A 22,972-nucleotide genomic window follows, 5' to 3' on the forward strand; every position below is an offset into this window, starting at 1 on the left:
AGCTGTCCCCATTCATCGTGCTGGGATGACAGTTTACCCATCATAGTGAGCTGGTCCATGGTCTGAAACACATAACACAGTGAGACAACATTATTCTGGGGTCCTCAATTATCTTTCTGCAGAACTATTAATTGTGACTTTCAGATTTTACCTTGAATGCTCCAATCAGCACATGCTGCTTATAAGAAGGCCATTCTTGCAGTACCGGTACATTTCCTCCAGACTGCTGCAGGAATTTTGCAGACAGGGAGTTAAGATGTGCAATGTTGACGGCATCATCCTCCTTGGCTGCTTGGGGTCCCAGAACATGAAATGCCCCCATGATGTCCAGGTTCTGGAACCTTCTGTCCAGGCTATCCTGGAGGCCATCCAGATAGGGCTCCATTACCTAAACATGGCACAAATTACAGACTAGTTTGAGCACTGGGAGTCTTTTACAGAAATGCCCTGTATAGAGGATAAACATACAATACTAGTGGAAGACTGCAAGTTTGGATAGCTTTGGAGTTTGGATAGCTTTAGTGGTTTTGCAATGAAAACTGAATGTCATGTTGTTTCCTCCAAAACACAACTGGGATGGCTACCTTAGTGCCTATCTGGTATTTTGTTTAATTTCCTCAGACTTATTATAGTACTTACTAGATTAACACTTATAGTACTAGACTAGATCAACATGTAACATCCAAAACAAATGTACCTGCGTCCTGAACCGGGACCAGAGCGCCTCCCTAGTCTGCTCCAGCTGGCCTCTGCCTCTCCTCTCCCTCTCCTCCTCATGGGTGATATTAAACCCCCCTAATCCTGCAAGGTTATCAAGCTCATTATTGAGCTGGGCCAAGAATGAGCCAGGGGGCTGTGCATCTCCTGCATCTCTGATGGTCCTCAGGCACGCCATCGTCACTGGGACCTCATTAGTGTTGTTCCGATACGATTGTTTGATCCCGATACCGATACCTGACCGTGCAGTACTTGCCGATACCGAGTACCGATCCGATACCACGGCGTTTGAAAAAACAAAACAAAAAAACATGTTTTTTGAGCCGCATACTCACCTCGATGTAAAATTATTGCTAACACTTAGTCTGGCACTGCTCAAAACCTTTGTAAAACTCGTAGGGCCAGTTCCACAGACAAGGCTTAAGCCTAGTCCTGGACTAAATCACACTTTCAATGTAAAATCTCTATTGAACATGCTTTTTAGCCTAGGATTAGGCTTAATCCTTGTCTGTGAAACCAGCCCGTAAAGTTTTTGTAAAACTTAAGTAAAAAAAAAAAAAAAAAAAATATAAAAAAAAATAAATAAATTTGGTAAAGTACTCGCCGATACCGATACCAGCATTTTTGTGCGTATCGGTGGCCATGCCGATACTAGTATCGGTATCGGAACAACACTAGACCTCATAAAGGTAGTCACACAAGGGCCAATTTTTTTTCAGTAAGGTTATGATTAGTTCTATTGAGTTCTAGAGCAACATGTTAAAAGTGATTTGCCTTCAGGAAATACCTGCTCTTTGATGGCCAAGAAGTTGACATTTTCTTTCTGGAACATCTTGGACAGCCGAGCCAGATGTGGCAGAACATCCGCCTGCAGATAGACCGCTGCAACGAAGCGGTAGGTGCAGCAGAACCCATACAGGCCCTTGGCTACTGGGCACTTATGGTACTCTGTCTCTTCAGCCAAGGCACCCAGGACTGCACTGAGGTTCCGCTGCAACTTCATGACTGCCAGGTGCTGGGACAGCCAGCGTGTGTCCTTCACTTGCTGAAACATATTTCCGTCATGAGAGAAGACATTCAGAACACAGGAAGTGCATCTGAAGTACACAATCATGGCCAACATTACTGTTAAAAGTTTAAAGTATTTTATTATGTTTTTCTGTGATCTCACCTTCATTTTTAAGTCAGTGAGGCCCAAGGTCTGTGCTGCAGCTTTCATAACGGCCGTTCTGTTGGCGCTGTTATGAAAGTATAGATGGAGCTGCTGCAAGTGGTCCCTGAAGGTAGCCATGTAGGGGACCGCAGATGAGGCATCCCTACATGCCAGGGCGAGGCGATGGGCAGCACACGCCACTGGCAGCATCCAGGGGAAGTCGTCCTGCAGCGGCTTGGCCACACCATTCACCCGCCCTGTTACAGGAAAATAAATATAATCGAATCAAGACATGCAGATACCATTTCATGGTCAGTGTCTGAGCAACTAAAACATGCAGTAAAAATAAAAACCCATTTACAGTAATTCCACTTGCTCATGTTGTGTCTCATACCGGTCATTACAGCAGCTCCATCTGTTCCCAATCCAAATAACCTTTCGGTTGGAACCTTGTTTTTGTGCAGCACATCCTTTATGGCAGCCACTATAGTAGCTGCCTTTCCGTCAGGCACTGACACCAGATCGAGGAACTGGCTGTGGAGCTGGCCTTCATTGTCCATATATCTGAAAAGCACAAAAAGACATCCTCAACATATATGTATTACTCAGACACAATCAGTGTACTTTGATTTGAATAGTACCTGATGTGTATATCCAGCTGCTTCTGCACAGAGACGTCTGTGCTCTCATCCACCTCCAGCCCAATAGCCAAGGACGAGTGGATGTTTTGGAGGATTGGCTCCATGACCACTTTAGCCAAAATCTCCAACATTTCATCTATGATGACATGGGACCGGTAGATGGTCTGTTTCCCTATCTAAAAATACATTTGATTATAGTTGGAATATTACATTTTGAAGATAATTTGCGAACAAGAACAAGAACAACGAACAAGAACAAGAACAACATAGCAAGCATGATCATTGTTTACCTTCAGCTTTTTGAAGTAGTCACACCCCAGCAACTCGGCAAGTTCAAGGAGAGCAGGATAATTGGTGTGGTGTGCCTGCTCTTGCTTGGTGAGGTAATAGAGGCATTTAAACCCCCCAATGATGGCCTCATGCTCTAAATTGATGACTGGGTTGAATGCAGCCACAACTGAAGAACCTATACAAAGCAGGTACAAATGGTTATTGCAACAAAAGCTGGTTATACCTGATAGTCCTTTATCAATTAAAATAGCTTCCTATATCTAAAGAAGAAAGTTCACCTTGTGCCAGTGAAGCATGAAACTTCACACTTTGTTTGTGGTGCTCTGTCCTCGCATGCCTGTCCAATTGATCAAGCCTATATTGTTTGCTGCCTGTCTCTATAAATGGCCGATTGGCTCCTGCTTGCCCTCCCTTTGGGGTCTGTTTATGTTGCCGACATAAGCGGCAAAACATTCCTGTAAGGACAGAGTAAATTGGCATTATTGGTCATATTGCACTGAAATATTCTGAAGTGCATGATATGGTGTAAATAGTATACTCACCACGGTTAGTGTTGTACAGCCATGGGAACTTCCTGTTCTCTGCCCATTTAGGGTCCCAGCCTGAGAGTCTGTGTTTTCCTTTGTCTCCCTGCTTCTCTGCTGCTCCACTCTTCTCTCCTCCTCTCTTCTCTGCTGCTCCACTCTTCTCTCCTCCACTCTTCTCTCCTCCACTCTTCTCTCCTCCACTCTTCTCTGCTGCTCCACTCTTCTCTCCTCCACGCTTCTCTCCTCCACCCTTCTCTCCTCCACTCTTCTCTCCTCCACTCTTCTCTCCTCCACTCTTCTCTCCTCCACCCTTCTCTCCTCCACTCTTCTCTCCTCCACTCTTCTCTCCTGCTACTCTTTTCTCTGCTGCTCCACTCTTCTCTCCTGCTCCAGGCTTTTTTAAAAGGCAATTTTAGCAGAATCAAAACACGAAATTCTGTGCTCACTACCTTTTCCAGTTGAACATAAACGAAACGTTTTTTTAAAAACATTTTAAATGCTGCTATTGTTTGCGAAGTTACAAGATCGTTAGCCCGCAGCGCAGAGCGCACAATGTCTAATTATAGAGTCAACTCGTATTATGCTTATTACCAAGTTCTTAGTATGTTTATATCAACGTAATCAAGTGCTTTAGTTGGCGAGCGTACTTGGTGATGGTAAGCACTCATAATACGAGTTGACTCGCTGGAACGAGACAGGCCGCAAGACCACCACACACCTGCCATATCATACCGTCTCATCATATTATTACATCGTATTTATCATCATATTTTTCACTATGTGTGGTTACCTGACCATCTTCCTCATCTTCTGGTACTTTTCGCTTGAAATACTTTAACAAACTCATCTGAAAATGCAACCAGGAATTTATGAACACATAGCTAGCTAACATTGCTGGATAACATTGCTGGCAATTAGTTTAAGTAGTTCGAAGGTAGCGGAAACATAATTGTTTCACAAAATAGCCTGATTTAGTTGACCATGAACATCAGACTACATTACTAGGGATGCTCCGATCTGGATTTTTGGGGCCGATACCGATCACCGTTTTTTTTCCTCAAGATCAACCGATACCGATACCGATTTTTTTTTAAATACATAACTGTAGGCCTACTGACTGGATAGCCTACATATTTTTTGCTTTTTAGACAAAAGTTTTGATCCATTAGGCACCAAGCAAACGCAGACCCATTTTTATGGCATAGTAAAGGTCTGGCCTATCACCCAGTTAGGGCCTGAAGCCCAAGTCAGTCGATATGGCTGTATAAAAGACATCATAAACGTGGCCTTCATGGTTTACATACTGTTACGTCCTCCTATGTTTTCTGTTCAGTTATCTGTCTTCCCCAGGAAAATAAAAAATAAAAAAATAAAATAAAGATCGGTTTTTGCGATCGGCCATTTTTGCCGATCACCGATCGAGTCATTTGGAGTGAAATCGGCCGATTTAAATCGGTGGCCGATAAATCGGAGCATCCCTATACATTACGAATGTTCATTTAAAATACTTGTATACTGAGCACTGGTATAAGAACACGAACCATAGAATGCAATAACCCACAGTCGTCGCTGATGCAGTGTTGCTAACTCAATCTGTAATGGATTGTAAAACTTGAAGTAGCTTGTAGACTAGACGCAGCCTAGATGTATTCGACCAATCACAAAACAGTTTTGCAAGCGCGTCGCTTCGCGCTTGTGGGTGCGATTAAGTCTGCAACATTGACATTGTAATTTACTGCTCCTGTCGGGTTGGGTTCTGGGCTTAATGCTATATTCTGTTCAGCTTGGTTGTAAAGCAAGCCATGCTAACCCATCGCTTAGTTCAAACAGACCGTAGTAGACTTTAAACAACAAAGAGACACGGAATCAATCATGATTATTATTTACTTGCAGAGAGGACGAATATGAGGCCTCTCCTGAGAGAGAGACCCCACATTGGTACTAATCTCTCCTCCTGTAAGCCAGTTTATTTATTCTCTCAGAATGGAAAAGAGGAGGCAGTTTGTGATCCTATCAGAGTCCTAGAAAAGGGGGGTGTTGTTCAGAACGAATCATTAACAGATGTGGCCGTGAGCGACCAAGTGGCCGTGAGCGACCAAAACCTGTTTTCGAAAAGTGGCCTCTGATAAGCAGGGGAAAGAAGGGGCGAGCTGACTTTCTCTGTTTTGATTGGCTCAGGGACAATAACACGAGGGGTATGGCGTGAGGAAAAGTTCATAAACAGAGTCCAGAGTACAAGGTTCACACAATCATTAACAGAGCCCAGAGACAGGCTGTAGAGAGTTTCATGGTGTACAAGGTTCATATACAGAATTATACAGAACATCTAACTCTTATCATTTAACATTATGAAAACATCGTCTTTAACTCTAACAGCTCCCTAAATCGGAACGAAATGTAGGTCTGAAAGCGGCCTAAATCTAGCGCTGTGAAGGTCTGAAAAGCAGCCTAAATCTTCTTTTTTTTGTTGTTGTTGTTGTTGTTGAAATCGTGCACTTAGTGGACTGAATGGTGGCGGAGGAAATTCTTTGGTGGCGGCCCGCCACCAATAAATGCATATACACCAAATTATTATGCAAATTATATTTTTCTCAGATTTTCCTAAATAGTCGATGCAAATGACAATCAGTATAATTTTGAAGTCATCAACCGTTAGAGTATAATTCAAATTTTATTGAACAAACCTCCCAATGATAACAGTATTTTTTTTTTTTATAAAAAACTCAAAATGCACTGTTCCAAATTATTATGCACAACAGAGTTTAAAAACATTTTATAGGTTGTAAAGAACTAAAAATGGTAATTTGATTAATTTAGGGTTAGGAGGTCATATTAGGAGGTCACATTTACTGAAATCAAAAGCTATTTCAAACAAAAACATCTTACATGTCAAGTTACATGTTAACATAGGACCCCTTCTTTGATATCACCTTCACAATTCTTGCATCCATTGAACTTGTGAGTTTTTGGACAGTTTCTGCTTGAATTTCTTTGCAGGATGCCAGAATAGCCTCCCAGAGCTGCTGTTTTGATGTGAACTGCCTCCCACCCTCATATATATTTTGCTTGAGGATGCTCCAAAGGTTCTCAATAGGGTTGAGGTCAGGGGAAGATGGGGGCCACACCATGAGTTTCTCTCCTTTTATGCCTATAGCAGCCAATGACACAGAGGTATTCTTTGCAGCATGACAGTGGGCTCAGAAATACATGAAGACTAATTTCCAAACAGTCTTGTTTACTGATGAGTGCCGTGCAACCCTGGATGGTCCAGATGGATGGAGTAGTGGATGGTTGGTGGATGGCCACCACGTCCCAACAAGGCTGCGACGTCAGCAAGGAGGTGGAGGAGTCATGTTTTGGGCCTGAATCATGGGGAGAGAGCTGGTAGGCCCTTTTAAGGTCCCTGAAGGTGTGAAAATGACCTCTGCAAAGTATGTAGAGTTTCTGACTGACCACTTTCTTCCGTGGTACAAAAAGAAGAACCGTGCCTTCCGTAGCAAAATCATCTTCATGCATGACAATGCACCAAGTTCAATGGATGCAAGAATTGTGAAGGTGATATCAAAGAAGGGGTCCTATGTTAACATGTAACTTGACCTGTTAAGATGTTTTTGTTTGAAATAGCTTTTGATTTCAGTAAATATGACCTCCTAATATGACCTCCTAACCCTAAATTCATCAAATTACCATTTTTAGTTCTTTACAACCTATAAAATGTTTTGAAACTCTGTTGTGCATAATAATTTGGAACAGTGCATTTTGAGTTTTTTATTTTAAAAAATAATACTGTTATCATTGGGAGGTTTGTTCAATAAAATTTGAATTATACTCTAACGGTTGATGACTTGAAAATTATACTGATTGTCATTTGCATCGACTATTTAGGAAAATCTGAGAAAATATAATTTGCATAATAATTTGGAACGAGGTGTAGAGGAAACACTGGTATGTTTAGGCGGAAAACCAAATTGTGCCATTTGGACACATCAGTGTCACCATCAGTGTATCAGACTTTCTCATGTATCAAGACTGTAAAATTGATTATATTTCATTGACCTATCACTATAGGGATGAATTGAATCGAAATCCGGCTCTTTTGACTCCATTTCCCAGAAGCAGGGCCTTCCTCCATGCTTGGCTGCGCGCGCGTATGGCGCACCCGCCTCTTTTTCACACCAGGTCAGATTACGCAGAGACTGTACTTCCTGAACCGTTGTTCAGAATGTCATGATTGACACCTCATTCGAAGCATTAGAGCCAATAGAGTCGAGCAGAGGCGAAAAAATTTACTTTCAAGGACCAATGATGGAAATTCGGAGGTTGAAACCAAGCATGCTCGGTTTTGCTATGTGACGTATCTGTAAACAAGAGCGTGTGACTCGCAGTCTATTTTCTCGCCGAGAAAAATCTTTTGCGACCGTGTAGCAGAGAATTTAATGAGTCGTTTGCGACATCGATGAACATTATTGATAAAGGTAAGCTCTTTATATCTGTTATATTGTTATAAACGGGGGTCTTGATCCACCAGTGCGCCCGTTCGAGAAGAACAGGTTTTAAGACAACGATGTAGGCAAGCCGCCTGGTGGAACTAGGCTGCAGCTTCACCCTTCCTCATCACGTCCCCTCCCCTCCTGTATCAACCGTCTCCAAATGGTAGTTTGTTGCTTAAAGGACAGACAGACAGACAAGGCAGACAGACAGACAGAGAGACAGGCAGACAGACAGGCAGACAGAGAGACAGGCAGACAGGCAGAAAGAGAGACAGGCAGAAAGAAAGACAAGCTGACAGACAGGCAGGCAGAGAGGTGGTAGTTTGTTCTAGGTCTTAAAGCCCCAACCCTAACCCCTAGCCCCAACCCTAAGCCTAGCCTCAACCCTAGCCCCAACCCTAAGCCTAGCCCCAACCCTAATCCCTAGCCCCAACCCTAAGCCTAGCCACAACCCTAACCCCAACCCTAGTCCTAGCCCCAAAACTAGTCCTAGCCCCAATCCTAGCCCTAGCCCCAATCCTAGCCCTTCATTTCTAGAGTGTGTTTCTGTGTGTGTGTGTGTGTGTGTGTGTGTGTGTGTGTTGTTGGCTCCACTGTTCTGCTTTGTGTCAGCATAGTCACACTCACTGCAGCAGAGTCAGAAAGGAGGGGTCATACTGCAGGAAGCACATGGCTGTGTGTGTGTGTGACTGTGTGTGTGACTGTGTGTGTGTGTGTGTGTGTGTGTTGTGTGTGTGACTGTGTGGGGGGGGGGGGGGGGGGGGGGGGGGTTGGTGGGAGTCTTGGGTGATAGATATGTCTGTAGTACCAAACTGTTCAGGCCCGATTAGAGTGCAATTAGACCAGAGTCTGGTAGAATCTACCCCCCCTCCCCTCCCCCCCTCTCCTCTCCCCTCCTCTGCTCTTATCAACCCCCCCCCCCCCCCCCCCCTTCATACACTCCCAGACCTCCACCTCCACCCTGCTTTGATGAACCCCCAAAGTTTACAGAGGTCCTCTCAGCAATCAGGAGTGTTAAGAACAACAAGCGCCCTGGTGCACTTCCTGCTGAGATCCTGAGAAAGGGAGGACACCTCCTAACTTGACACCTATCTCATTATTTGAAGCTAATGGCGCTTTTCCACTACCGTACCGTACCGTGTGAACCCGGACGCTGCAGACCGTTGATTGGTCAATGGAAATCGTCACAACATCGTCATCCCATGTTCATAGAGTTCACCGCTAACCGCCATTTTTAAATACCACAACAGATTTCTCTCTCTGAAAATGTCATTTACTTTTTCTGTAATTTCTGTAATTACTTAAGAATTAATAATTACATTCCAATGAGAGTGTCAAGCACAGCCTTTCCGTAGAAATTCATTGCTCCCTGTCTAACGTTATATATCTAACGTTACGGGCCGGTTTCACAGACAAGGCTTAAGCCTAGTCCTGGACTAAATCACACTTTCAATGTAAAATCTCCATTGAAGATGCTTTTTAGTCCAGGATTAGGCTTAAGCCTTGTCTGTGAAACCGGCCCTACATGTTTTAAGGCTGATCTGTGCATGATAGTGCTGCATTTTGACATAATTATTATCACTGTTCCCTCTGTTGAGCTGTATAGCGGCACTTATTAAAGTGAAGTGCTCTTATGACACTTAACTCCTCCTACTCATCCCCGCTCGCTCCAGGTCTGTTGTGTATAATGGAGAAGCGTATCCTACCCGTAATGTAAAAGCGCCAAAAGTGTGAAACAGCTCATTGGAAAGGAGACCCCACTCCCAGCAACCAAACAGCTGAGAAGATCAGGGAAAGTGCTGCACCTAAACTGCCAGTACCTATGTGTGATCGCATCCAATGCAGAGGTGGGTTGTGTGAGTGTAGAGAAGTGTAGACAACATCATTGACTTAATGGCTTTGTGAGAGGAGCTTCTTCAGAGCAAACGATTTATTTAAGTCATAACCGCTTTTTATAGCACTAGCCCCGCCGAACCGCCCCTCCCGCCCGCAACCACTTGGGGTAGTTCTCTGTTAGACTTGGGGTAGTTCTCTCTGTTAGACTTGGGGTAGTTCTCTGGTAGACTTGGGGTAGTTCTCTCTGTTAGACTTGGGGTAGTTCTCTGTTAGACTTGGGGTAGTTCTCTCTGTTAGACTTGGGGTAGTTCTCTCTGTTAGACTTGGGGTAGTTCTCTGTTAGACTTGGGGTAGTTCTCTGTTAGACTTGGGGTAGCTCTCTGTTAGACTTGGGGTAGCTCTCTGTTAGACTTGGGGTAGTTCTCTCTGTTAGACTTGGGGTAGTTCTCTCTGTTAGACTTGGGGTAGTTCTCTCTGTTAGACTTGGGGTAGCTCTCTGTTAGACTTGGGGTAGTTCTCTCTGTTAGACTTGGGGTAGCTCTCTGTTTGACTTGGGGTAGTTCTCTGTTAGACTTGGGGTAGTTCTCTGTTAGACTTGGGGTAGTTCTCTCTTTCCACCATAGTTGTGTTTGCATCCCTGCTGAAGGCAGTCAGTCTTCTTTTCCACAAGTCCATCAAGGCGGGTGGTGGTGTTCAAGTCCAGTTCCATCTTGATGGGCGGTGGGGGGAGGAGAGGAGAGGGGGATGAGAGAGGGGAGTGTGGGTAGGAGAGGGGGATGAGAGAGAGGAGTGTGGGTAGGAGAGGGGGATGAGAGAGAGGAGGCGTCAGTAGGAGAGGGGGATGAGAGAGAGGAGTGTGGATAGGAGAGGGGGATGAGAAAGAGGAGTGTGGGTAGGAGAGGGGGATGAGAGAGAGGAGTGTGGGTAGGAGAGGGGGATGAGAGAGAGGAGTGTGGGTAGGAGAGGGGGATGAGAGAGAGGAGTGTGGGTAGGAGAGGGGGATGAGAAAGAGGAGTGTGGGTAGGAGAGGGGGATGAGAGAGAGGAGTGTGGGTAGGAGAGGGGGATGAGAGAGAGGAGTGTGGGTAGGAGAGCGGGATGAGAGAGAGGAGTGTGGGTAGGAGAGGGGGATGAGAGAGAGGAGTGTGGGTAGGAGAGGGGGATGAGAGAGAGGAGTGTGGGTAGGAGAGGGGGATGAGAGAGAGGAGTGTGGGTAGGAGAGGGGGATGAGAGAGAGGAGTGTGGGTAGGAGAGGGGGATGAGAGAGAGGAGTGTGGGTAGGAGAGGGGGATGAGAGAGAGGAGTGTGGGTAGGAGAGGGGGATGAGAAAGAGGAGTGTGGATAGGAGAGGGGGATGAGAGAGAGGAGTGTGGATAGGAGAGGGGGATGAGAGAGAGGAGTGTGGGTAGGAGAGGGGGATGAGAAAGAGGAGTGTGGATAGGAGAGGGGGATGAGAGAGAGGAGTGTGGATAGGAGAGGGGGATGAGAGAGAGGAGTGTGGGTAGGAGAGGGGGATGAGAGAGAGGAGTGTGGATAGGAGAGGGGGATGAGAGAGAGGAGTGTGGGTAGGAGAGGGGGATGAGAGAGAGGAGTGTGGGTAGGAGAGGGGGATGAGAGAGAGGAGTGTGGGTAGGAGAGGGGGATGAGAGAGAGGAGTGTGGGTAGGAGAGGGGGATGAGAGAGAGGAGTGTGGGTAGGAGAGGGGATGAGAGAGAGGAGTGTGGGTAGGAGAGGGGGATGAGAGAGAGGAGTGTGGGTAGGAGAGGGGGATGAGAGAGAGGAGTGTGGGTAGGAGAGGGGGATGAGAGAGAGGAGTGTGGGTAGGAGAGGGGGATGAGAGAGAGGAGTGTGGGTAGGAGAGGGGGATGAGAGAGAGGAGTGTGGGTAGGAGAGGGGGATGAGAGAGAGGAGTTGTGGGTAGGAGAGGGGGATGAGAGAGAGGAGTGTGGGTAGGAGAGGGGGATGAGAGAGAGGAGTGTGGGTAGGAGAGGGGGATGAGAGAGAGGAGGCGTCAGTAGGAGAGGGGGATGAGAGAGAGGAGTGTGGGTAGGAGGCCTCTGCTCCTGTGTGAGGGTATTCTGGGTATTCTTATGCTAATCTCGGGGATGAGGCGCAAAGCAGCCAAGCAAACAAAGGCAGTGGAGCCAGAGAGTCTGCAGCGCACACACACACACACACACACACACACAGTCTAGTAGGCCTTGAAAGGCATGTGGGGCTGGGCGCCGCCACGGAGAGGCTGCCTGCAAGGAGGGGCCCCAGGAGGGGCTGGGATCAAGCCAAGGCAGGGAGGGAGGGAGGGAGAGGGAGAGAGACACAGACGAGAGAGAGAGAGAGAGAGAGAGAGAGAGAGAGAGAGAGAGAGAGAGAGAGAGAGAGAGAGAGAGAGAGAGAGAGAGAGAGAGAGAGAGAGAGAGAGAGAGAGAGAGAGAGAGAGAGAGAGAGAGAGAGAGAGAGAGAGAGAGACAGAATATATGCCACACTGTTCACTTGAGAGGCAGCAGCAGGGTTGCAGAGTGCTAGCTCTCTCTCTGTGTGAGTGTGTGTGGGAATGACACTTAAGCCCCTCTCACACAGCTGTATATTACATGGAATCCCAACCCGGGTCCGCCAGTGATCACGCACCAGCTAAACGCCCTACCATTTGTTGCCATGTTGCGCTTTTCACATGTCCCAGGTTTGCACGAGCTACTTGAATCACGCATCCAACTGGATGCAGAACTGGAACGAGACAGGCGCGTGAGACTGCCATATACCCTATATATATCTGCCATATACCATACCTCCGTTTTATATGTATTTATCATCATATTGTTCACATTAATTTAACCGTCAACCCGTATTATGCTTACCATCACCAAATTCGCTCGCCAACTAAAGCACTTGATTAGCGTTGATATAAACATACTATTCTAGTCCAGAGCTCAGCATGGGAGAACCTGCTACAGCGCAGCACACACTGTGCTGTCGGCCTGAGTAGCACAGTTGAAGCAAGGGAGTGACTGGAAATGCCACTGATGCATGTAAACATATCACACATGTAAACATATCACACATGTAAACATGTCACACATGTGCATTTGATAAGTAATCTAGCTAAGTAAGAAAGATAGTTAACTATGATTGGAAATGAAGTAGATAACTTCTCTGGCTGATGTGTGACGTGGGTTAACTAGCCAACTCCCTAACATCAGCGCAGCCAACCAAAAGTACAAAGTGAGAAACTCCTGGCTGTGATTGGTTAACTTGTTCCGCGATGTGATTGGTTAACTTGTTCCTGGCTGTGATTGGTTAACTTGTTCCTGGTTCGTCTGGTCTCTTCAGAAGGAAGTGGAGGGGCATTAGGGCAGATTATTGATGACTGCGACCCCCAACTCAGGGGAGGGGCTCCAGCATCGTTTTACACGCACGCATGTACACACACACACACACACACACACACATTGTGTGTGTGTGTGTGTGTGTGTGTGTGTGTGTGTGTGTGTCTATGTTAGCTACCGAGCAAACGTTTTAGAACACTTAGCTCTTTATTGAAATGTATGCAGTTTAATGTGTCAATGTACTATTAAAGCATAGAACATATAAACAATCGGAGATTAAAACACATAATTAAATCATGGAACTGTTCTGTTGAACACAATTTAATTTAGATTTTTTTTATCAAAGTATACCACCATTTGTAATAGCTGAACACACTTGTGGCATTTTTACTCTACAAAAATCAACTATTGTGCAGAAGTTGTGCAGAAGTTCCCTCAAATGAGTCTTTGCTTTCACCCTTCTGTCATCTCCGGTTCATCCCAGACCAGCTGGAAATGGTGTCAGTCTGTCAGTCTGGGACTGTGTGTCCTTGTGTCAGTCTGTCAGTCTGGGACTGTGTGTCCTTGTGTCAAAAAAACGAAATCAGATTTTTTGCTCTGAAAAACTTTGAACGCTGATTTGAAGCCTTTCCCGTTTGCGACTCCATAGCAAAGCGATGATATGACGTCACATATGGTCGGGGGTCTGCTCAGGGTCACCGCACTCGCATGCCGCACTGTCCGCCATGCCCCACGCCTTCATTGATGTTTTAAAGCGACCGACACCAGTTCGTAAACGGTTCAGTGTGGTCCATTGCCGGCGTGGTAGGTCGTCTCCTCCAATGGCGCCATCTCCTGGGTCCCAGATGTAGCGTGGGAGAGCCCGGCTGACTCCCACTCCTGCTTCCAAGCTGCTGCCAACCATGCATCTCTGGGGATGTGGAGTTGAGCATCGCTTGTGCTGCCTTGTTGTAAGGGTGGCGGGTCTTGAGTCTGCTTGGAGGTGCTGGTGTTATTGTGGTGTTGTGCAGGATGTGCCAGTCATACTTTTGTGCCTTCCTGGCCAGGGCGAGGGTGGCAGCCTCCCGTGGGAGGCCGGCCGGTGCTATTCCCGCGAGGACTGGCAAGAGGGACACAGGGGTAGGCTTCAAGCATCCAGTTATTATTCTGAGGGAGGTATTGATAGCCACGTCGACCTTTCTCGCATGAGGGCTTCTGCTCCAGGCTGGGGCGCAGTATTCCGCTGCAGAGAAGACCAGGGCTTGGGTGGATATTCTTAGCGTCTTAGCGGAGGCTCCCCAGGTTGTACCAGCTAGGCGGCGGATCAGCACGGCTCTGGATGTCACCTTGGCCTTGACTTCTTCCAGGTGTTGCTTGAAGGATTATGTCCGATCCATACGCACTCCAAGGTACTTTGGGGCTTGCTGGACCTCCAGACATTTGTTGTCAACGCGCACCTCAAGTTCCCTCCTGGCTTCTCTGGTGCTAAGGTGGTATGCCGCTGCGACTGTCTTTCCGACACTGAGTTGTAGACGCCACCTTCGAAGGTATGCTACCAGTGTGCCCATGTCTTCGTTTAAGACCCTCTTCCATCGCCTTCCACGTTGGTCGGCTCAGCATGATGGCAAGATCGTCTGCGTAGCCATACTTTCTGGATGCTGTATCAGGTAGGTCGTGGATGTAAACGTTGAACAGCATCGGCGAGAGAACAGACCCCTGCGGCACCCCGTTCCTCAGTCTTCTGAGCCTACTGCACTGGCCACTGCTGGTCTGGAGGATGAAGCTGCGGTTGGAAAGTGTCTCCATGATAAACTTCACCATGTGGCGGTCCGGTATTGTCCTCAGCAGCTTCAGGTGGAGTCCCCGGTGCCACACGGTGTCATATGCAGCAGTCAGATCCAGGTACACTACCCCAGCTTTCTCATTGTCCTGGAAGCTGTCCTCGATGTCCTGACAGAGTAGTGTTACCTGGTCTGCTGTTGATCTTCCACGGCGGAAACCAGCTTGTTCCCGTGGGAGCTGTGAGTCCACCACTGGCTCGATGCGGCTATGGATCATCCTCTCCAAGATCTTAAATGGGACACAGAGCAACGAGATTGGTCTGTACGACTTGGGGTCTTCTGCAGGTTTATTTGGCTTTGGCAGAGCTATGACAGAGGCACGGCGCCAAGTCTTTGGGAGCTTTAATCTCCGGTAGCATGATGTATAGAAAGCACAGAGCCAGCCAGATGTTGTTGTGCTCTGGTGGATGACGAACTCCGGGTGGAGTTCCTCTGCTGTGAATTCTCCCGAGAGGTTGGAATCGACACTGGCTGCTCCCGAGATGCAAGAGACCTCACGCGATTTCAGTCGGGCAAAGTCTTGTCAGCATCCGGGAAGCGGCCGTTCTTCAGGAGCTGGGATGCGATGGCATTTGCTGTGACTGGGCAGCTGTGGGGTGTTGTATTTCTGCCTGTGAGCTGGTTGATGGTCTGCCACGCCTTGCGACTAGAATGGGTGAAGTCGATTGATTCGACAACTTCTGTCCATCTGGCCCTGCGGGTGATATCCAGCTTCTGGAGCAGTGCTGCTGCAGTCACGTCCACCTCTTCTCTGGCACTAGCCCTCTGGTGGTCGCACAGAAGGCGGCTGCATTCCTCGTCCCAACCAGGGATGTAATTCCTGTTATAGCCACGTGGGATGGTCTTCTTTGCCGCACCCAGGAGGACCTGGCAGTAGGCTGCATAGGCCGCATCCAGATCGGCTGTGTCTGGGTCTGGCAGGCCAGCTGACGTTCTTTCAGTCTCCTCAGCATACAACTCCCAGTTGGCTTTTCGGAAGTTCCATCGCTTGACGGGTTTCCCTGGTAACGGTTCCACCAGTGATGGGACTTTAATGATGGATGGTCGGTGATGTGAGCGGGGAAACCTGTCCAGGACGCGTCTCTCCGGTTTCGGGTCATTACTGTGGCAGATGGCAAAGGCCAGGTCCGGGTTGTTGGAGGTGTTCCAGCGTGCAGAGAAGAAGGTTGGAGGCTCCTTGGGGTCGTACAGCAGCAGAGCATCAGTGTTGGAGGCCCATTCACTCAGCGCCACTCCATTAGGTGTTGTGTGGTTGTAATCCCAGTCTGTCTCAATTTGAAGACTACTGTGTGGTTCTTGTCTTCTAAAGTAGTTCTGACAGCCTGTCTCACCCTCAGTTACTCCAGGGAGACTGTCTAACCCCCAGTTGCTCCAATCCTGTCTCTCTCATCATCCTGTCTGTCTCTCTCATCATCCTGTCTGTCTCATCATCCTGTCTTTCTCATCATGCTGTCTCTCTCATCATCCTGTCTGTCTCTCTCTCATACGGTCTGTCTCTCTCTTCTCCAGGGTCGTGGACCGAGGTATGCTGTGAGAAGGAGAGTCTGCGATACGTTTCGACCCATCCTCCCCCAGTCCTCCTCCTCCCCCCTCCCTCCCCCCCCTAGTCCTCCTCCCCCCTCCCTCCCTCCCCCAGTCCTCCTCCCCCCTCCCTCCCTCCCCCAGTCCTCCTCCCTCCCCCCCCCCAGTCCTCCACCTCACCCCTCCTCCCCCCTCCCTCCCTCCCCCAGTCCTCCTCCTCACCCCTCCCTCCCCCCCCAGTCCTCCACCTCCCCGGGCCTGCTGAGACAGGAACAGACCCCCCGCGGCCCCCCCATCTCAGCGGTCCAGGTCCTCTCAGGATGGCGGGCCTCCTGTCCTTCTACCTGGTTACCATGACTACAATGGCGGCCTGCCTCACCCTCGCCAACGCAGCAGAAGGTGAGACCTCTGGGAGAGGGGGGGGGGGTGGAGGGAGAGAGAGAGAGGGGGGGTGGAGGGAGAGAGGACGGTGGAGGGAGAGAAAGAGAGGCAGGGTGGAGGGAGAGAAAGAGAGGGGGGGGGTGGAGGGAGAGAAAGGGGGAGGGGGGTGGAGGTCGGCAGATCGGCAGTTGGAGCCTTGCATGGTAGCTTGCATGGTAGCTTGTCGCCATTGGTGTGTGAATGGGTGAATGAGAGGCCGTTGTAAAGAGCTTTGGACTAAGACGCTATATAAGTCAGTCTGTATAAGTCAGTCTGTATAAGTCAGTCTGTATAAGTCAGTCTATATAAGTCAGTGTGTATAACTCAGTTTATATTAGGGGTGTAACGGATCACCTAACTCACGGATCGGATCGTGTCACGGTTTTTGAGTCAAGGATCGGATCATTTTTCGGATCAATACAAAACATAAAAATAAAAATAAAAAGCTTTTTCCTCGAATTCTGTAACACACACCAGGGTGATGTCGCGGCAAATGTGTGGCCATGCTCGTACGACTTTCTCGTTGCACAACGCTTAAACACCGTAACTTTTTTATCGACCACACTTCCAATGACACTGTCCGTCATTGTTATAATTGACAGAGAAGCCAAAGTGCTCCCATACATGGGATTTAAATGACGAGGGAGGCATTTCGAGTTCTTCTCTGTCGCCAACATTAGCAGCACTCGCCATGATACACTTGTGCCGGAGAGCACACTGGGTCCGACGTCATAAAGGGACCAAGTAATTTGATTGGACAAGAGGCGTTCCATGAATGCTGATCAGATTCCAGAGCGAATTTACGAACGCAATCTTGTTGTTCTGGATTTTTTTCCCCATTATCAACCTATCATTGCGCTTTAGAGTAAAACAAAGCACGCAACTGTCGCGTCTATCTTTTCATGGCAACTCTACATTGTGATTTACAAGGGATATTAACTAATATTAAGTAATATTATTACTTGGTTACATTTTGCAATTGATCCGTGGTACACATGCGTGGGGGGCGATCCGTACGGATCACGGATTATCTGTGATCCGTTACACCCCTAGTTTATATCAGTCAGTCTGTATAAGTATGTCTATATAAGTCAGTCTGTATAAGTCAGTCTGTATAAGTCAGTCTATATAAGTCAGTCTATATAAGTCAGTCTATATAAGTCAGTCTGTATAAGTCAGTTTATATAAGTCAGTCTATATAAGTCATCTATATAAGTCAGTCTATATAAGTCAGTCTATATCAGTCAGTCTATATAAGTCAGTCTATATAAGTCAGTCTATATAAGTCAGTCTATATAATCAGTCTATATAAGTCAGTCTATGTCAGTCAGTCTATATAAGTCATCTATATAAGTCAGTCTATATAATCAGTCTATATTAGGGATGCACCGAAATGAAAATTCTTGGCCGAAGCCGAATTTAAGGAAACACTTGGCCGAATACCGAATGTATATCGGCAGTTTTTAATTTTATCATTGCATAAACTAAATACATTTTGCTTTTTATTCATGCTTCTCAAAGAAAGAAATTGAGATTGAAAAAAAAAAACTTTTATTGAACATTCCAGCAGACATCAGTCTATACCAACAAAGCACAATAAATAAAATAAAGATGGCTGCGAAAAAGATGAGTATCTAAGAACTCTCCCACACTCTCACTGTAAACACTCATAATGGGTGTAAAAGGTGTCCTTTGTTTATTTATATATCTATATATTTATATCACTGAATATCTTCAACAAATTGCACTTCGTGTTCACACTGTAGAGAAAAAATGCAGTGCTACAAAAATAATAATGAACGAATCTAACTCAATGAAATGTCCGTGTTCAGTTTATGAGAGATCCAGATCGGATCAGTATAGGTATTATCTTCGCCACTAGATGGCGCTGGAACTTCATCAAAACACGCCCACTATTCGGTGGTAAACATTCGGTGTTTTCACACATTCGGCCGAATACCGAATGTGCTTTATTTTGCGATATTCGGCCGAATACATTCGGTGGCCGAATGTTCGGTGCATCCCTAGTCTATATAAGTCAGTCTATGTCAGTCAGTCTATATAAGTCAGTCTATATAAGTCATCTATATCAGTCAGTCTATATCAGGCAGTCTATATAAGTCAGTCTATATCAGTAAGTCTATATCAGTCAGTCTATATAAGTCATCTACTGTATATAAGTCAGTCTATATACAGGTGCAACTCAAAAAATTAGAATATCGTGCAAAAGTTCATTTATTTCAGTAATTCAACTTAAAGGGTTAAACTTAGATATTATATAGACTCATTACATGCAAAGCGAGATATTTAAAGTATTTATTTGTTATAAATTTATGATTATGGCTTACAGCTTATGAAAACCCCAAATTCAATATCTCAGAAAATTTGAATATTACATGAAATCAATAAGAAAAGGATTTTAAATACAGAAATGTCAGCCCTCTGAAAAGTATAATCATGCATATGTACTCAGTACTTGGTTTGGGCCCCTTTTGCATGAATTACTGCCTCAATGCGGCGTGGCATGGATGCTATCAGCCTGTGGAACTGCTGAGGTGTTATGGAAGACCAGGATGCTTCAATAGCGGCATTCAGCTCTTCTGCATTGTTCGGCCTCATGTCTCTCATCTTTCTCTTGGCAATGCCCCAAAGGTTCTCTATGGGGTTCAGGTCAGGCGAGTTTGCTGGCCAATCAAGCACAGGAATCCCATCGTCATTTAACCAGGTTTTGGTACTTTTGGCAGTGTGGGCAGGTGCCAAGTCCTGCTGGAAAATGAAGTCAGCATCTCCATAAAGCTTGTCTGCTGAAGGAAGCATGAAGTGCTCTAAAATGTCCTGGTAGACGGCTGCGTTGACTGTGGACTTAATAAAGCACAATGGACCAACACCAGCAGATGACATGGCTCCCCAAATCAACACAGACTGTGGAAACTTCACACTGGACTTCAAGTGTCTTGGGTTGTGTGCCTCTCCATTCTTCCTCCAGACTCTGGGACCTTGGTTTCCAAATGAGAGGCAAAATGTGCTCTCATCAGAGAAGAGAACTTTGGACCACTGAGCAACAGACCAGTTCTTTTTTTCTTTAGCCCAGGTCAGACGCTTCTGACGTTGTTTGTTGTTCAGGAGCAGTTTACAAGAGGAATGCTACATTTGAAGCCCATGTCCAGGATCCGTCTGTGTGTGGTGGCTTTTGATGCACTAACACCAGCCTCAGTCCACTCCTTGTGAAGCTCCCCCACACATTTGAATGGCCTTTTCCTGACAATCCTCTCCAGGCTGCGGTCATCCCTGTTGTTTGTACACCTTTTTCTTCCACACTTTTTCCTTCCACTTAACTTTCTATTAATGTGCTTTGATACAGCACTTTGTGAACATCCAACTTCTTTCGCAATTACCTTTTGAGGCTTTCCCTCCTTGTGGAGTGTGTCGATGATGGTTTTCTGCACAACTGTCAGGTCAGCAGCCTTCCCCATGATTGTGAATTCTACTGAACCAGAATGAGACCACTTAAAGGCTCAGGAACCCTTTGCAGGTGTTTTGGATTAATTGGCTGATTTGAGTGTAACACTTGAGCCTACAATATTGAACCTTTTCACAATATTCAAATTTTCTGAGATATTGAATTTGGGGTTTTCATAAGCTGTAAGCCATAATCATCAAATTTATAACAAATAAAGGCTTTAAATATCTCACTTTGCATGTAATGAGTCTATATAATATCTAAGTTTAACCCTTTAAGTTGAATTACTGAAATAAATGAACTTTTGCACAATATTCAAAAAAATTTAGTTGCACCTGTAAGTCAGTCTATATAAGTCATCTATATAAGTCAGTCTATATCACTCAGTCTATATAAGTCATCTATATCAGTCAGTCTATATCACTCAGTCTATATAAGTCAGTCTATATAAGTCAGTCTATATCACTCAATCTATATCACTCAATCTATATCAGTCAGTCTATATCAGTCAGTCTATATCAGTTAGTCTATATCAGTCAGTCTATATAAGTCAGTCTATATAAGTCAGTCTATATCAGTCAGTCTATATAAGTCATCTATATCAGTCAGTCTATATCACTCAGTCTATATAAGTCAGTCTATATAAGTCAGTCTATATCACTCAATCTATATCACTCAATCTATATCACTCAATCTATATCAGGCAGTCTATATCAGTCAGTCTATATCAGTCAGTCCATTTTCTGTCACCCAACAGCCAAAGGAGTAAATGGAATTCCAATTACCGGTACTGACTTCGGTGGTAGAAAATCAGACTTCAAAAAGGTTGCTAGTTTCAGCGGGACGTATAGCATCCAACAGACTTAGGTTGGTCCCTCCCTCTCTCTCTCCTCTCTCTCTCTCTCTCTCTCTCTCTCTCTCTCTCTCTCTCTCTCTCTCTCTCTCTCTCTCTCTCTCTCCCTCTCTCCCTCTCTCTCCCTCCCTCCCTCTCCCTCCCTCCCTCTCCCTCCCCCCCTCCCTCCGTCTCCCTCCCTCTCTCTCTCTCTCCCTCTCTCTCTCCCTCCCTCCCCTCTCTCTCCCCCCCTCCCCCCTCCCTCTCTCTCTCGCCCTCTCCCTCCCTTCCTCCCTCTCTCTCTCTCTCCCCCTCCCTCTCTCTCTCCCCCACCCCCCGGGTTAAGAGAGTGAGTCATGTGTAATGTGGAGCCGTAAAGACGCAGCTCTCTGCTTGTAAAGGTCTCCTTTAACCAGCCAATGAGAGGGGCTGATTGCTCCTCAGAGCCTTTGAGAGACACGCACACACACACACAGTACAGACACACACAGTACAGACACACACAGAACAGACACACACAGTACAGACACACACAGAACAGACACAAACAGAACAGACACAAACAGAACAGACACACACAGTACAGACACACACAGTACAGACACACACAGAACAGACACACACAGAACAGACACACACAGTACAGACACACACAGTACAGACACAAACAGAACAGACACACACAGTACAGACACACACAGAACAGACACACACAGTACACACACACACACAGAATGGTAAATGGTAATTGGACTGACTTATATATTGCATTTATCCAAAGTGCTTTACAACGGCCTCATTCACCTGACACACACACATTCACACACACATTCACATTCACACACCAATGGCGGCAAGCTGCCATGCAAGGGAGCAAACTGGGAGCAATTTGGGGTTCAGTGTCTTGCCCAAGGACACGTCGACATGTGTCCTCTTAGGCTTGACGACTGGTATAGGAAAGATAGAAATGAAAGTAAAAATGCACTTAAGCTATGAGAGCTGTACCAGCTGTAGCCCATTGTACGCATATTATGCGCATATACGACATGCATGAAGCATTTCTGCAACACGCATTTCTGTTCACTGTTTTCACTCCCTCATCGCTGTATTCAATGCCAAAACCAGAATTAATGACTCCGCAACGCAGATTTGTAGCAACCCGGGGCTTCCTCAAACTGTTGCCATGTTCTCAACTCCGCTCGCCATGAACAAACATTTGAGCAAGAAGCAACTGCGTTCCAGACCAACTCCACCTCCGACTTTGAATGAAACACAAGATGAACCAAAAACCGCCACGGTTCACTAGTGTGTTGAACCGTGGAAGGCAAACCATACCGTCCGTAAAAAAAAACGAGAACCGTTGCACCCCTAATGTGTGCTGTGTGTGTGTGCTGTGTGTGTGTACTGTGTGTGTCTGTTCTGTGTGTGTGTGTGTGTGTGTGTACTGTGTATCTTGTGTACCACAGATATATTCACAGCCAGGGCTTCCTCTCTCAAAGCTCCCCTCCCTACAGGAAGCTGTTGAACTGATTCTTGGCTCTCTGAGTTCCCTGTGGCACATTAACCACTTCCTGTGGCACATTAACCGCTTCCTGTTGTACATGAACCACTTCCTGTAACACTCCTAACACACATTGTTCTCCGGAAATAATTCAGCCCCAAAAGGCTTGTTGTCTTTCTTTGCTCAGGTCTGTTTCTGCTGCCATGCCCTGAGACGACAACTGGCTGTGTGTGTGTGTGTGTGTGTGTGTGTGTGTGTGTGTGTGTGTGTGAGGGGTACCACTGGGGGGTTCTAGTGGGAGAGTCTTCTGTCTATTGGGAGAGCCTTCTGTCTCACCCTTCTGTCTCCCCCAGGGAGAGGGCTGTCTCACCCTTCAGTCTCCCCCGGGGAGAGGGCTGTCTCACCCTTCTGTCTCCCCCAGGGAGAGGGCTGTCTCACCCTTCT

The 22,972-nt window shown here is 46.5% G+C and overlaps 1 protein-coding gene and 2 long non-coding RNA genes across 3 annotated transcripts in view; 2 read left to right on the top strand and 1 right to left on the bottom strand.

The window, feature by feature from the left end:
• The window catches only part of LOC308176036, an 86,328-nt gene extending 69,826 nt beyond the window's left edge, over positions 1-16,502 (top strand). The window contains exon 3 of the long non-coding RNA XR_013938000.1: positions 16,304-16,502. This is a non-coding gene — a long non-coding RNA (uncharacterized lncRNA). The remainder of the gene's footprint in view (positions 1-16,303) is intronic.
• LOC308150875 lies at positions 2,867-3,472 on the bottom strand. Its single transcript, XR_013937263.1, has 3 exons — positions 3,345-3,472; positions 3,081-3,257; positions 2,867-2,977 (listed from the first exon to the last, which is right to left on the bottom strand). It is a non-coding gene; the product is annotated as an uncharacterized lncRNA (long non-coding RNA).
• Positions 16,503-16,635: 133 nt separating the features above from the next.
• Positions 16,636-22,972, top strand: part of bmpr1aa (bone morphogenetic protein receptor, type IAa) — a gene marked incomplete at its 5' end in the record, with an annotated part of 40,401 nt that continues 34,064 nt past the window's right edge. Inside the window, one exon of the mRNA XM_080523012.1 lies at positions 16,636-16,714. Coding sequence (XP_080379138.1) covers positions 16,636-16,714 — 79 coding nt within the window. The remainder of the gene's footprint in view (positions 16,715-22,972) is intronic.

The sequence above is a fragment of the Nansenia antarctica genome (assembly GCF_963989245.1).
Source record: "Nansenia antarctica genome assembly, chromosome: 2".
NCBI lineage: Eukaryota > Metazoa > Chordata > Actinopteri > Argentiniformes > Microstomatidae > Nansenia > Nansenia antarctica.